General features: G+C 49.2%; 1 protein-coding gene across 4 annotated transcripts in view; it reads right to left on the bottom strand.

Annotated features, from left to right (window-relative positions):
- CAMTA2 (calmodulin binding transcription activator 2) overlaps positions 1-15,164 on the bottom strand; it is a 60,202-nt gene that overhangs the window by 35,145 nt on the left and 9,893 nt on the right. For all 4 annotated transcript variants that reach the window (XM_075261549.1, XM_075261551.1, XM_075261550.1 and 1 more), the window contains exons 2-5: positions 4,726-4,827; positions 1,435-1,538; positions 699-766; positions 42-177 (exon numbers count right to left, since the gene is read on the bottom strand). In XM_075261549.1, the coding sequence (XP_075117650.1) occupies positions 42-177; positions 699-766; positions 1,435-1,538; positions 4,726-4,756 (339 nt within the window). In that variant the 5' untranslated portion in view covers positions 4,757-4,827. The remainder of the gene's footprint in view (positions 1-41; positions 178-698; positions 767-1,434; positions 1,539-4,725; positions 4,828-15,164) is intronic.

Here is a 15,164-nt window from a genome sequence, read left to right as displayed (position 1 = left end):
AGAATGGCCGGTCTGGCAGTAAGAGGACCGAGAGGACTCACCTCCATCCCCTGCACCTTCAGCTTCATGTGATCCTCTCGCGTTGTCTTGCCGTCTTTGCGTTTCTTCCAGCAGTAGCCATCTTTCCGATATTTGACCTTCTTGCGGTTGTACAGGATAATGGAGCCGTTCTGGGGTCTGGTACACACAGGAGAACAGTCATGGGATCACTACAACAAGGGGTTAAGCTTGGACAGGGGCAGCGTCACGTACATGTGTGGTCAGTGAGCGCATCCAATATGGCTAGGGGGAGGGGCCTAAGAAAAATGTACCCCCTAAAAACAAAACCCATGACGTCAAAAACTTATCACACTGCGGTCACCACACATGGGGCACATCGCACCCCCAATGTCCCAAGAGCTCAGCCCCCCCATGGCTGGAGCTGCCACTCTCCGCCATAGTGAGGTCATGTGATCGCACCGTCCAGTAACATCTAAGCAACCCTATAGATTTACAGACTCCGCCCACCTGTGTGTCAGAGTCCGGATAGTACGAGCGAAGTCACAGAGGAAGCGGCAGACACCGTATACTGACTATGGTACCCAGATTATAATCAGTGGGGGCCTCTGCCATTCAGGACACTAGGAAAGCTGAATGGCAGATGGGTGTAATAGATGGGGTGAGGTGGTATGGGTGTCGTCCTTACTGCGGGCACTGACCTGGTTTTGGGCGCACAGGACAGCCACTCATCGTGCTTCTCAAAGGTGATAAGGTAGGAGGCGATCTCCTGCAGAAGAGGAACCAGAGGAACTCAGCACAAATAACCCTGCAACAGGAATATGGGGGAAGGGCAATGTGACAACGGGGCGGGGCAACGGGACAATGGGGCGGGGCAACGGGACAAGGCAACATGACAATGGGGCACGGCAACAGGACAATGGGGAGGGGCAAGGGGACAATGGGGTGGGGCAAGGGGACAATGGATCGAGGCAACAGGACAATGGGGCGGGGCAACGTGACAATGGGGGGGGGCAACGGGACAATGCGGAGGGGCAACGGGACAATGCGGAGGGGCAACGGGACAATGCGGAGGGGCAACGGGACAATGGGGAGGGTCAACAGGACAATGGGGAGGGGCAACGGGACAATGGGGCGGGGCAAGGGGGACAATGGATCGAGGCAACGAGACAATGGGGCAGGGCAACGTGACAATGGGGAGTGGCAATTGGATGGGGCAACAGGACAATGGGCGTGGCAACAGGACAATGGGGCGGGACAAAGAGACCATGGGGCGGGGCAAAAGGAAAATGGGGCGAGGCAAAGCAACAATGGGGCGGGACAACTGAATCATGGGGCGGGGCAACGAGACCATGGGGCGGGGCAACGAGACCATGGGGCGGGGCAACGAGACCATGGGGCGGGGCCGGACCATGGGCAGGTAATCACAGGCCGTACCTCATTGGTGTTCCAGCGCAGCCTCTCTTTTGGTAATGCCGTACACTTCGGTAAACACTCCAGCAGCTTCTTGGGCAGAAAAACCTTAATATGGTGGCCGTTTTCTAAAACAAGGGAAAATACAATACATAAGAATAAAAATATGAGGGTATAATCTGACCTGAGACCTCAGTACAGGGATATAATCTGACCTGAGACCTCAGTACAGGGATATAATCTGACCTGAGACCTCAGTATAGGGATATAATCTGACCTGAGACCTCAGTATAGGGATATAATCTGACCTGAGACCTCAGTACAGGGATATAATCTGACCTGAGACCTCAGTACAGGGATATAATCTGACCTGAGACCTCAGTATAGGGATATAATCTGACCTGAGACCTCAGTATAGGGATATAATCTGACCTGAGACCTCAGTACAGGGATATAATCTCACCTGAGTCCTCAGTACAGAGATATAATCTCACCTGAGTCCTCAGTACAGGGATATAATCTCACCTGAGACCTCAGTACAGGGATATAATCTCACCTGAGACCTCAGTATAGGGATATAATATGACCTGAGACCTCAGTACAGGGATATAATCTCACCTGAGACCTCAGTACAGGGATATAATCTCACCTGAGACCTCAGTATAGGGATATAATCTCACCTGAGACCTCAGTACAGGGATATAATCTGACCTGAGACCTCAGTACAGGGATATAATCTGACCTGAGACCTCAGTACAGGGATATAATCTGACCTGAGACCTCAGTACAGGGATATAATCTGACCTGAGACCTCAGTACAGGGATATAATCTGACCTGAGACCTCAATACAGGGATATAATCTGACCTGAGACCTCAGTACAGGGATATAATCTGACCTGAGACCTCAGTACAGGGATATAATCTGACCTGAGACCTCAGTATAGGGATATAATCTCACCTGAGACCTCAGTATAGGGATATAATCTGACCTGTGACCTCAGTACAGGGATATAATCTCACCTGAGACCTCAGTATAGGGATATAATCTCACCTGAGACCTCAGTATAGGGATATAATCTGACCTGAGACCTCAGTACAGGGATATAATCTGACCTGAGACCTCAGTACAGGGATATAATCTGACCTGAGACCTCAATACAGGGATATAATCTGACCTGAGACCTCAGTACAGGGATATAATCTCACCTGAGACCTCAGTATAGGGATATAATCTCACCTGAGACCTCAGTATAGGGATATAATCTGACCTGAGACCTCAGTATAGGGATATAATATGACCTGAGACCTCAGTACAGGGATATAATCTCACCTGAGACCTCAGTACAGGGATATAATCTGACCTGAGACCTCAGTATAGGGATATAATCTGACCTGAGACCTCAGTATAGGGATATAATCTGACCTGAGACCTCAGTACAGGGATATAATCTGACCTGAGACCTCAGTACAGGGATATAATCTGACCTGAGACCTCAGTACAGGGATATAATCTCACCTGAGACCTCAGTACAGGGATATAATCTGACCTGAGACCTCAATACAGGGATATAATCTGACCTGAGACCTCAGTACAGGGATATAATCTCACCTGAGACCTCAGTACAGGGATATAATCTCACCTGAGACCTCAGTATAGGGATATAATCTGACCTGTGACCTCAGTACAGGGATATAATCTCACCTGAGACCTCAGTATAGGGATATAATCTGACCTGAGACCTCAGTATAGGGATATAATCTGACCTGAGACCTCAGTACAGGGATATAATCTCACCTGAGACCTCAGTATAGGGATATAATCTGACCTGAGACCTCAGTATAGGGATATAATCTGACCTGAGACCTCAGTACACGGATATAATCTGACCTGAGACCTCAGTACAGGGATATAATCTCACCTGAGACCTCAGTACACGGATATAATCTCACCTGAGACCTCAGTACAGGGATATAATATCACCTGAGACCTCAGTACAGGGATATAATCTCACTTGAGATCTCAGTACAGGGATATAATCTCACCTGAGACCTCAGTACAGGGATATAATCTCACCTGAGACCTCAGTACAGGGGTATAATCTCACCTGAGACCTCAGTACACGGATATAATCTCACCTGAGACCTCAGTACAGGGATATAATCTCACCTGAGACCTCAGTATAGGGATATAATCTCACCTGAGTCCTCAGTACAGGGATATAATCTCACCTAAAACCTCAGTACAGGGATATAATCTGACCTGAGACCTCAGTATAGGGATATAATCTCACCTGAGACCTAAGAAAAGGGATATAATCTGACCTAAAACCTCAGTACAGGGATATAATCTGACCTGAGACCTCAGTATAGGGATATAATCTCACCTGAGACCTCAGTACAGGGATATAATCTCACCTGAGTCCTCAGTACAGGGATATAATCTGACCTGAGACCTCAGTATAGGGATATAATCTCACCTGAGACCTCAGTATAGGGATATAATCACACCTGAGTCCTGAGTACAGGGATATAATCACACCTAAGACCTCAGTACAGGGATATAATCACACCTGAGTCCTGAGTACAGGGATATAATCACACCTAAGACCTCAGTACAGGGGTATAATCTGACCTGAGTCCTCAGTACAGGGATATAATCTGACCTGAGACCTCAGTACAGGGATATAATCTGACCTGAGACCTCAGTATAGGGATATAATCTGACCTGAGACCTCAGTACAGGGATATAATCTGACCTGAGACCTCAGTATAGGGATATAATCTGACCTGAGACCTCAGTACAGGGATATAATCTCACCTGAGACCTCAGTATAGGGATATAATCTGACCTGAGACCTCAGTACAGGGATATAATCTGACCTGAGACCTCAGTATAGGGATATAATCTCACCTGAGACCTAAGAAAAGGGATATAATCTGACCTAAGACCTCAGTACAGGGATATAATCTGACCTGAGACCTCAGTATAGGGATATAATCTCACCTGAGATCTCAGTACAGGGATATAATCTCACCTGAGACCTCAGTACAGGGATATAATCTCACCTGAGACCTCAGTACAGGGATATAATCTCACCTGAGACCTCAGTACAGGGATATAATCTCACCTGAGACCTCAGTACAGGGATATAATCTCACCTGAGACCTCAGTACAGGGATATAATCTCACCTGAGACCTCAGTACAGGGATATAATCTCACCTGAGACCTCAGTACAGGGATATAATCTCACCTGAGACCTCAGTACAGGGATATAATCTCACCTGAGACCTCAGTACAGGGATATAATCTCACCTGAGACCTCGGCACACTCCTTGCTATTCATTGTAAATAGCAGGACATCTCGGGGAGAGGAGAAGAGATGTTAGGCCGTGGGGCGACCGGATTTACTGTTCTCTGCAACACAAAAGATAGACAGGATGAATGTACGTGTACACGTTACATTCTCTACACGTGAAACACGGGAGGACCAGAGACATCTGTGAGGTCTACAATGAATGACATATATGTGTGACGAAACATAACACACTACACATAAGAGCGGGTGTACACACTATAGGTGAGAGGAGGCGCCTGTACACACTGTGAGTGAAAGCGGGTGTATGTACATATTATAGATGAGAATAGATGGATTTACACGCCATAGGTACCCAAATGATCTCCACTTCCCCAGTAGTCACAGTGGACCCTCAAATCAAATCGGCTCTATTGGCACGTCCGAATGGATATTTGGCATTGCCAAAGTCTCCCGCTTGGAGTCAAGCGGGAGAGTATGGGGGGGTTTGGGCGGCTGATATGGGGTATAACAGTCCGTGGAGTCTCATCTTCCTCTTAGTTGGTGACTGCTATATGGGGAGGTGGGGATGGGGTGGGGAGGTGGGGATGGGGTGGGGTGGGGCGGGTGTATTGGGATAAATATAACAGTCCGTGGAGTCTCATCTTCCTCTGGTTTGGTGACAGCTGGACACGTATTGGGCAGCGATCTCCACAGTGGCCTCTTCTTCTCCCAGTAGGATGTAGAGTTTCCTCTTCTCCCAGTCTGGGATGTGGGCAGAGAGTCTTTGGTAGTAGACGGCCCTCACAGCTGAGTATTTGGTGCAGTGTAGCAGGAGGTGGGTCTGGTCTTCTAGGGCCCCCTGGTCACAGTGCTGGCACAGTCTCTTCTCCCGTGGCTTGTACGTCTGCCTGTATCGCCCCGTCTCTATCTCTAGGTTGTGGGCGCTCAGTCTGTATCGGCTCAGGGTCTGTCTGTGCTTGGGGTGGTGTATTCTCTCCAGGTAGGTGGCCATGGTGTAGTCCCTTTGTAGGGATTGGTACACAGTGAGTTTCTTGGAGTTATTTATTGCGCTTCTCCATTCCTCGATGTACCGCTCTCTGTCTCTCTCAATGACTCCTTTTATTTGAGCCTTGTTCAGGGCATGTTGGGGGTTTTGGCTTGGCGGGTGGCTGTTGTTTGGTTGGGGGGTATCAGTTTTTCTCGGGGCTCTGTGGCTCAGCCAGGCTTGGTGGTGGTAGGAGTCGCTCCCCTGGATGTGTGCCTGGAAAGCTAGCGCCCTCTTCTGTATGGTGAGCCATAGGGGGAGTCTGCCTAGCTCTGCCCTGCAGGCCATGTTGGAGGTGTTGCGATGGACATGGAGCAGGTATTTGCAGAACTCCAGGTGGAAGTTCTCTGTTGGGCTGGAATCCCACCTTGACTGGTCTGGGTAGGTGGCTGGGCCCCAAACCTCACTGCCATAGATAAGGATCGGGGAGATGACTGCGTCAAATATCTTCAGCCAGACCCTCACCGGTGGTTTGAGGTGGTACAGTTGTCTTCTGATGGCGTAGAAGGTTCTGCAGGCTTTTGCTTTCAGGGTTTCTATTGCTGCTTTGAAGCTTCCTGATTGGCTGAGCTCCAGCCCCAGGTAGGTGTAGCTGTTGGTTTTCTCCAGTGCGGAGCCGTTCAGTGTGAATTGTGGGGTGGTGGAGGCTTTATTGTGGCCCTTCTTCTGGAATACCATGACTTTGGTCTTCTTCTGGTTGATGGGTAGAGCCCATGTGGTGCTGAATGTTTCCAGCACTGACAGGCTTTCTTGGAGGTCTTTCTCAGTGGGGGCCAGGAGTAGGAGGTCGTCGGCGTATAGCAGGAACTTCACCTCTCGATTGTTCAGGGTGAGGCCTGGGGTTGGTGAGGCCTCCAGGGCTGTAGCCAGTTCATTGATATAGATGTTGAAGAGCGTTGGGCTCAGGCTACAGCCTTGTCTGACCCCTCGGGCCTGTTGGAAGTATGCGGTCCTTTTCCCATTCACCTTCACACTGCACTGGTTTCCGGTGTAGGAGCTCTTGATGACGTCGTACGTTCTTCCTCCTATTCCACTCTCTAGGAGTTTTAGGAGTAGGCCTGGGTGCCATACTGAGTCGAACGTGCGTCTTGATGAGGCTGTGCAGGGTGTAGATATGGTCTGTGGTGCGGTGGTTTGGCATGAACCCTGCTTGGCTCTTGCTGAGGACCCCGTGTTGTGTGAGGAAGGTGAGGATTCTGTTATTGATGATGCTGTTGAACAGTTTCCCCAGCTATGTGCTGCTGACGCAGATCCCTCTGTAGTTGTTGGGGTCATATTGGTCCCCATTCTTGTAGATGGGGGTTATGAGCCCTTTGTTCCAGTCTTCGGGGAAGTGTCCAGCATTGAGCACGAGGGTGAATAGCTTTGCCAGTGCCGCGTGTATTGCTGGAGAGCTGTATTTGATCATCTCTGGTAGGATGCCGTCAGGGCCACTGGCCTTTTTGCCTTTCAGCAGGACAATTCTTTCCTGTATATCTTTTATGGTGATTGGCGAGTCCAGAGGGTTCTGGAAGTCTTTGATGACTTTCTCCATGTCCCTCAGTTTGGTGATTATCTGTTGCTGTTCTGGAGTTAGTTCTTCTTCTGGGATGTTTTTGTAGAGACCTCTGAAGTAGTTGAGCCAGATATTGCCATTTTGGATGTGGAGAGAGTTTTTCTTGGGCTTTGTGCCCATGTGGTGCCAGGTCTCCCAGAATGAGCTGTCCTGGAGTGAGTCCTCTAGTTGCTCTATTTTGTGGGAGAGGTCCCTCTGTTTCTTCTCTCTGAGGGTGCCCTTGTATTGCTTGCATAGGTTTTTGTAGGCTTCCCTCACCTCCTTGTTGTTGGGGTCTCTGTGTTTCTGGTTGGAGGCTGCCCTTTGAGAACGGCGTAGAGCCTTGCAGTTGCTGTGAAACCCTTTGTGAGACTGTTTGTTAGTCAGTCTCTTGGGCTTTGTCTGTTTCAGGCCTGCTAGTTCTGCTGTGGTGTACAGGATGTTACTGAAGTCCTTCACTGCTCGGGTGACCCCTTGTTGGTCTGGCTGGTAGGAACTCATATAGTTTGTGTGCAGTTTGTGAGCAGTTCCTTGAATTCGGGTCGGTTAGCTGCATTGATCTATTTGGTGGCCCGGTGACTGGACCATTTAAAGAATGGTGGTAGGTTGTAGAGACCAATCTGGTGGGGCTGCTGTGTGAGTGGCTTGTCAGTGGATCTCATGTACAGCAGGATCTGGTTGTGGTCTGACAGGTGTGTCTCAGGGGTGACTATGAGAGCATCTATGTCTGCTGGGTCTGCGTCTGTGATGATATGGTCCACCACGCTGTTGCCCACATGGGAGTTTAGTATGAAGCGTCCCTGAGTGTCCCCTCTGGTACGCCCGTTCATTATGTACAGTCCCAGACTTCGGCACAGGTTCAGAAGCTGTCTCCCGCTCTTGTTGACGACTATGTCGTAGCTATTTCTTCTTCTCTGTGCAGACTCCAGGTGGTGGACCTCGCCTACCGGGATGTGCAGGTTTCCATCAGAGGACAGGAAGTCTTTCTCTGTTCCAGTCCTGGCGTTTAGGTCACCGCAGATCAGCACTCTGCCTTGGGACTGGAACTGGGCAGATTCCCTTTGTAGGACCTCATAGATGTCTGGGTTGTGGTAGGTGGACTCAGATGGGGGGATGTATACTGCACAGAGATAGATGTCGTGTTGGCCACTGAGGATGGAGTTGCTTATTTTTATCTACATGTGGTTGTCACCACGTTTGGTAGTTTTCACATGTTCTTTAAGCTCCTCATTGAACCATATTAGTATGCCTCCTGAGTGGCAGCCTAGTTTGGTGGTCTTGCTTTTCCAGGCAGCGACAGAGAATTCCTTGTAGCCCATGGGTGTTAGGGATTCATCTTCTGCCCGGGTCCATGTCTCTAGGAGGATTTGGATGTCTATGTTTTTTAGTCTGTCTATAAAGTCTGGATCGTTTGGTTTGGATCTAAAGGCTGAGGCGTTCAGCCCTTGGATATTCCAGCTACTGATAGTCAGTGGTGTCATCTTTGATGGGTATACCTTGTAATGAGCTGTCCTGCAGAGGACGGGCTGGGTTCCTGATTGGTGGCCATGTTGTGGATCCCAGTCTGGAGCAGTGTGTCGCACAGGGTGCTGAACATGGTTCTTATCTCCTCCATGTCTGTGCTCTGCCTTGTTCTGTATGGCACAGGTGGCTTCCGCCCTGGTTTTTAGTAGTCCCCATTTCCAGTTTTTTGGGGGAGACGTTGTGTTTGAGATATTTTCCAGCCAGGCCACTTCCCCGTGGGTCTTTGTCTTTTATGTTGAGGGGGGTATGGTGTTTGGGTCTTTCTCCTGGCAGGTGAATTCTCCACAGGCTTTTGTCTTGTATGGGGTATAGGCCAGGGGTCTCTGTTGAGCACTATGTCTTTAAGTTCTTTGACCAGGAGACTGCCTCCCTGTTTGTTGAGGTGTTTGTCATCGTATAGGTGACGCTTGTCTATGGAGGGGTGTTGTGCAAGGGTGATATCTGATGTTGATCCAATTTTGGACCCTCCACTTCTCCAGTAGTCACAATAGACCCTCCACTTCTCCCATAGTCACAGTAGACCCTCCACTTCCCCAGTAGTCACAGTAGACCCTCCACTTCCCCCATAATCACAGTAGACCCTCCACTTCTCCAGTAGTCACAGTAGACCCTCCACTTCCCCAGTAGTCACAGTAAAGCCTCCACTTCTCCCATAGTCACAGTAGACCCTCCACTTCCCAAGTAGTCACAGTAGACCCTCCACTTCTCCAGTAGTCCCTCCACTTCCCCAGTAGTCACAGTAGAGCCTCCACTTCTCCAGTAGTCACAGTAAACCCTCCACTTCTCCCATAGTCAAAGTAAACTCTCCACTTCCCCAGTAGTCACAGTAGACCCTCCACTTCTCCCATAGTCACAGTAGACCCTCCACTTCGCCAGTAATCACAGTAGACCCTCCATTTCTCCAGTAGTCACAGTAGACCCTACACTTCTCCCATAGTCACAGTAGACCCTCCACTTCCCCAGTAGTCACAGTAGACCCTCCACTTCTCCCATAGTCACAGAAGATCCTCAACTTCCTCAGTAGTCACAGTAGACTCTCCACTTCTCCCATAGTCACAGCAGATCCTCCACTTCCCAAGTAGTCACAGTAGACCCTCCACTTCTCCCATAGTCACAGGAGAACCTCCATTTCTCCAGTAGTCACAGTAGACCCTCCACTTCTCCCATAGTCACAGCAGATCCTCCACTTCCCAAGTAGTCACAGTAGACCCTCCACTTCTCCCATAGTCACAGGAGACCTTCCATTTCTCCAGTAGTCACAGTAGACCCTCCACTTCTCCCATAGTCACAGTAGACCCTCAACTTCTCCAGTAGTCACAGTAGACCCTCAACTTCTCCAGTAGTCACAGTAGACCCTCCACTTCTCCCATAGTCACAGTAGACCCTCCACTTTGCCAGTAGTCACAGTATACCCTCCACTTCTTCAGTAGTCACTGTAGACCCTCCACTTCTCCAGTAGTCACAGTAGACCCTCAACTTCCCCAGTAGTCACAGTAGACCCTCCACTTATCCCAAAGTCACAGGAGATCCTCCACTTCCCCAGTAGTCACAGTAGACCCTCCACTTCTCCCATAGTCACCGGAGACCCTCCATTTCTCCAGTAGTCACAGTAGACCTTCCACTTCTCCCATAGTCACAGTAGACCCTCAACTTCTCCAGTAGTCACAGTAGACCCTCCACTTCTCCCATAGTCACAGTAGACCCTCCACTTCGCCAGTAGTCACAGTAGACCCTCCACTTCTCCAGTAGTCACAGTAGACCCTCAACTTCCCCAGTAGTCACAGTAGACCCTCCACTTCTCCCATAGTCACAGTAGATCCTCCACTTCCTCAGTAGTCACAGTAGACCCTCCATTTCTCCCATAGTCACAGTAGACCCTCCACTTCTTCCATAGTCAGAGTGGACTCTCCACTTTTCCAGTAGTCACAGTAGACCCTCCACTTCCCCAGTAGTCACAGTAGAGCCTCCATTTCCCCAGTAGTCACAGTAGACCCTCCATTTATCAAGTACTCAAAGTAGACCCTCCATTTCTCCAGTAGTCACAATAGACCTCAACGTCTCCAGTAGTCACAGTAGACCCTCCACTTCTGCCATAGTCACAGTAGACCCTCCACTTCCCCAGTAGTCGCAGTAGACCCTCCATTTCCCCAGTAGTCGCAGTAGACCCTCCATTTCTCCAGTACTCAAAGTAGACCCTCCATTTCTCTAGTAGTCACAGTAGACCCTCCATTTCTCTAGTAGTCACAGTAGACGCTCCATTTCTCCAGTAGTCACAGTAGACCCTCCACTTCTCCCATAGTCACAGTAGACCCACCCCACCCTACCTCCCGATACAGTGGTCACAAACTAAGAGGAAGATGAAACTCCATGGACTGTTATAGCCCAAAACAGCCCCCCCCCCCCATACTCTCCCCCTCGACTCCAACTCACCCCCCCCCACACACAATTTACTAGCTTTGGCAATGCCAAATATCCATTCGGACGCGCCAATTAAGCCGATTTGATTTGGCCCTCCACTACCCCAGTAGTCACAGTAGACCCTCCACTTTTCCCATAGTCACAGTGGACCCTCCACTTCTCACATAGTCACAGTAGACCCTACACTACCCCAGTAGTCACAGTAGACCCTCCACTTCTCCCATAGTCACAGTAGACCCTTAATTTCTCCAGTAGTCACAGTAGACCCTCCATTTCTCCAGTAGTCACAATAGACCCTCCATTTCTCCAGTAGTCACAGTAGACCCTCCACTTCTCCCATAGTCACAGTAGACCCTCCATTTCTCCAGTAGTCACAGTAGACCCTCCATTTCTCCAGTAGTCACAGTAGACCCTCCATTTCTCCAGTAGTCACAGTAGACCCTCCATTTCTCCAGTAGTCACAGTAGACCCTCCACTTCTCCCATAGTCACAGTAGACCCTCCATTTCTCCAGTAGTCACAGTAGACCCTCCACTTCTCCCATAGTCACAGTAGACCCTCCATTTCTCCAGTAGTCACAATAGACCCTCCATTTCTCCAGTAGTCACAGTAGACCCTCCACTTCTCCCATAGTCACAGTAGACCCTCCATTTCTCCAGTAGTCACAGTAGACCCTCCATTTCTCCAGTAGTCACAGTAGACCCTCCATTTCTCCAGTAGTCACAGTAGACCCTCCACTTCTCCAGTAGTCACAGTAGACCCTCCACTTCTCCCATAGTCACAGTAGACCCTCCACTTCTCCAGTAGTCACAGTAGACCCTACATATCTCCAGTAGTCACAGTAGACCCTCCATTTCTCCATTAATCACAGTAGACCCTCCAGTTCTCCAGTAGTCACAGGGGTATGATGTATACTGTATATAGTGATGACAGGATGGGGGTGTATATATATATATATATATGATGTATACTGTATATAGTGATGACAGGATGGGGGTGTATATATATGATGTATACTGTATATAGTGATGGCAGGATGGGGGTGTATATATATGATGTATACTGTATATAGTGATGACAGGATGGGGTGTATAGATATGTGATGTATACTGTATATAGTGATGACAGGATGGGGGTGTATATATATATATATATATATATATATACATACATACACACTCACCGGACACTTTATTAGGTACACCTGTCCAACTGCTTGTTAACACTTAATTTCTAATCAGCCAATCACATGGCGGCAACTCAGTGCATTTCGGCATGTAGACATGGTCAAGACAATCTCCTGCAGTTCAGACCGAGCATCAGTATGGGGGGGAAGAAAGGTGATTTGAGTGCCTTTGAACGTGGCATGGTTGTTGGTGCCAGAAGGGCTGGTCGGAGTATTTCAGAAACTCCTGATCTACTGGGATTTTCACGCACAACCATCTCTAGGGTTTACAGAGAATGGTCCGAAAAAGAAAAAACATCCAGTGAGCGGCAGTTCTGTGGGGGGCGGAAATGCGTTGTTGATGCCAGAGGTCAGAGGAGAATGGCCAGACTGGTTCCAGCTGATAGAAAGGCAACAGTGACTCAAATAGCCACCCGTTACAGCCAAGGTAGCCAGAAGAGCATCTCTGAACGCCGCACAGTACGTCCAACTTTGAGGCTACAGATGGGCTACAGCAGCAGAAGACCACACCGGGGGCCACTCCTTTCAGCTAAGAACAGGAAACTGAGGCTACAATTTGCACAAGCTCATCGAAATTGGACAATTGAAGATTGGAAAAACGTTGCCTGGTCTGATGAGTCTCGATTTCTGCTGCGACATTCGGATGGTAGGGTCAGAATTTGGCGTCAACAACATGAAAGCATGGATCCATCCTGCCTTGTATCGGTAACGGTTCAGGCTGGTGGTGGTGGTGTCATGGTGTGGGGAATATTTTCTTGGCACTCTTTGGGCCCCTTGGTACCAATTGAGCATCGTTGCAATGCCAAAGCCTACCTGAGTATTGTTGCTGACCATGTCCATCCCTTTATGACCACAATGTACCCAACATCTGATGGCTACTTTCAGCAGGATAATGCAATGCCATGTCATAAAGCTGGAATCATCTCAGACTGGTTTCTTGAACATGACAATGAGTTCACTGTACTCCAATGGCCTCCACAGTCACCAGATCTCAATCCAATAGAGGAGCATCTTTGGGATGTGGTGGAACGGGAGATTCGCATCATGGATGTGCAGCCGACAAATCTGCGACTGCAACTGTGTGATGTCATCATGTCAATATGGAGCAAAATCTCTGAGGAATGCTTCCAGCACCTTGTTGTATCTATGCCACGAAGAATTGAGGCAGTTCTGAAGGCAAAAGGGGGTCCAACCCGTTACTAGCATGGTGTACCTAATAAAGTGGCCGGTGAGTGTATATAGTGATGACAGGATGGGGGTGTATATATATATATGATGTATACTGTATATAGTGATGACAGGATGGAGGTGTATATATATATATGATGTATACTGTATATAGTGATGGCAGGATGGAGGTGTATATATATATATATATATATATATGATGTATACAAATCAAATCAAAAAATGCTTTATTGGCACGTCCGAATAGGTATTTGGCATTGCCAAAGCTAGTAAAGTGGGTGGGTGGGGGGGGGGGAGTTGGGTTGGGTGGGTGGTGGGTGGGTATGGGGGGGGGGGGGTTCGGTTATAACAGTCCATGGAGTCTCATCTTCCTCTTCGTTGGTGACTGCTATATGGGGAGGTGGGGGTGGGTGGGGCGGGTGTATTGGGATAAATATAACAGTCCATGGAGTCTCATCTTCCTCTGGTTTGGTGACAGCTGGACACGTATTGGGCAGCGATCTCCACAGTGGCCTCTTCTTCTCCCAGTAGGATGTAGAGTTTCCTCTTCTCCCAGTCTGGGATGTGGGCAGAGAGTCTTTGGTAGTAGACGGCCCTCACAGCTGAGTATTTGGTGCAGTGTAGCAGGAAGTGGGTCTGGTCTTCTAGGACCCCCTGGTCACAGTGCTGGCACAGTCTCTTCTCCCGTGGCTTGTACGTCTGTCTGTATCGCCCCGTCTCTATCTCTAGGTTGTGGGCGCTCAGTCTGTATCGGCTCAGGGTCTGTCTGTGTTTGGGGTGGCGTATTCTCTCCAGGTAGGTGGCCATGGTGTAGTCCCTTTGTAGGGATTGGTACACGGTGAGTTTCTTGGAGTTATTTATTTCGTTTCTCCATTCTTCAATGTACCGCTCTCTGTTTGCCTCTGTGGTCGCCTTTATTTCGGCCTTGGTTATCATCTGTTGGTGTTTTTGGTTTGGTGGTTGGCTGCTGTTTGGTTTGTGAATGTCTGGTTTGCTCAGGTGGCTTAGCCATGCTTGCTGGTGGTAGGAGTCGCTCCCCTGGATGTGTGCCTGGAAAGCTAGCGCCCTCTTCTGTATGGTGAGCCATAGGGGGAGTCTGCCTAGCTCTGCCCTGCAGGCTATGTTGGTGGTGTTGCGATGGACATGGAGCAGGTATTTGCAGAACTCCAGGTGGAAGTTCCCTGTTGGGCTGGAATCCCACCTTGACTGGTCTGGGTAGGTGGCTGGGCCCCAAACCTCACTGCCATAGATAAGGATCGGGGAGATGACTGCGTCAAATATCTTCATCCAGACCCTCACCGGTGGTTTGAGGTGGTACAGTTGTCTTCTGATGGCGTAGAAGGTTCTGCAGGCTTTTGCTTTCAGGGTTTCTATTGCTGCTTTGAAGCTTCCTGATTGGCTGAGCTCCAGCCCCAGGTCGGTGTAGCTGTTGGTTTTCTCCAGTGTGCAGCCGTTCAGTGTGAATTGTGGGGTGGTGGAGGCTTTATTGTGGCCCTTCTTCTGGAATACCATGACTTTGGTCTTCTTCTGGTTGATGGGTAGAGCCCATGTGGTGCTGAATG

The sequence above is a fragment of the Leptodactylus fuscus genome, unplaced genomic scaffold (genome assembly GCF_031893055.1).
Source record: "Leptodactylus fuscus isolate aLepFus1 unplaced genomic scaffold, aLepFus1.hap2 HAP2_SCAFFOLD_197, whole genome shotgun sequence".
In the NCBI taxonomy this organism is placed as follows: Eukaryota; Metazoa; Chordata; class Amphibia; order Anura; family Leptodactylidae; genus Leptodactylus; species Leptodactylus fuscus.
The sequence above is the reverse complement of the archived record's forward strand: the minus strand, read 5'-3'. Positions and strand labels throughout refer to the sequence as shown.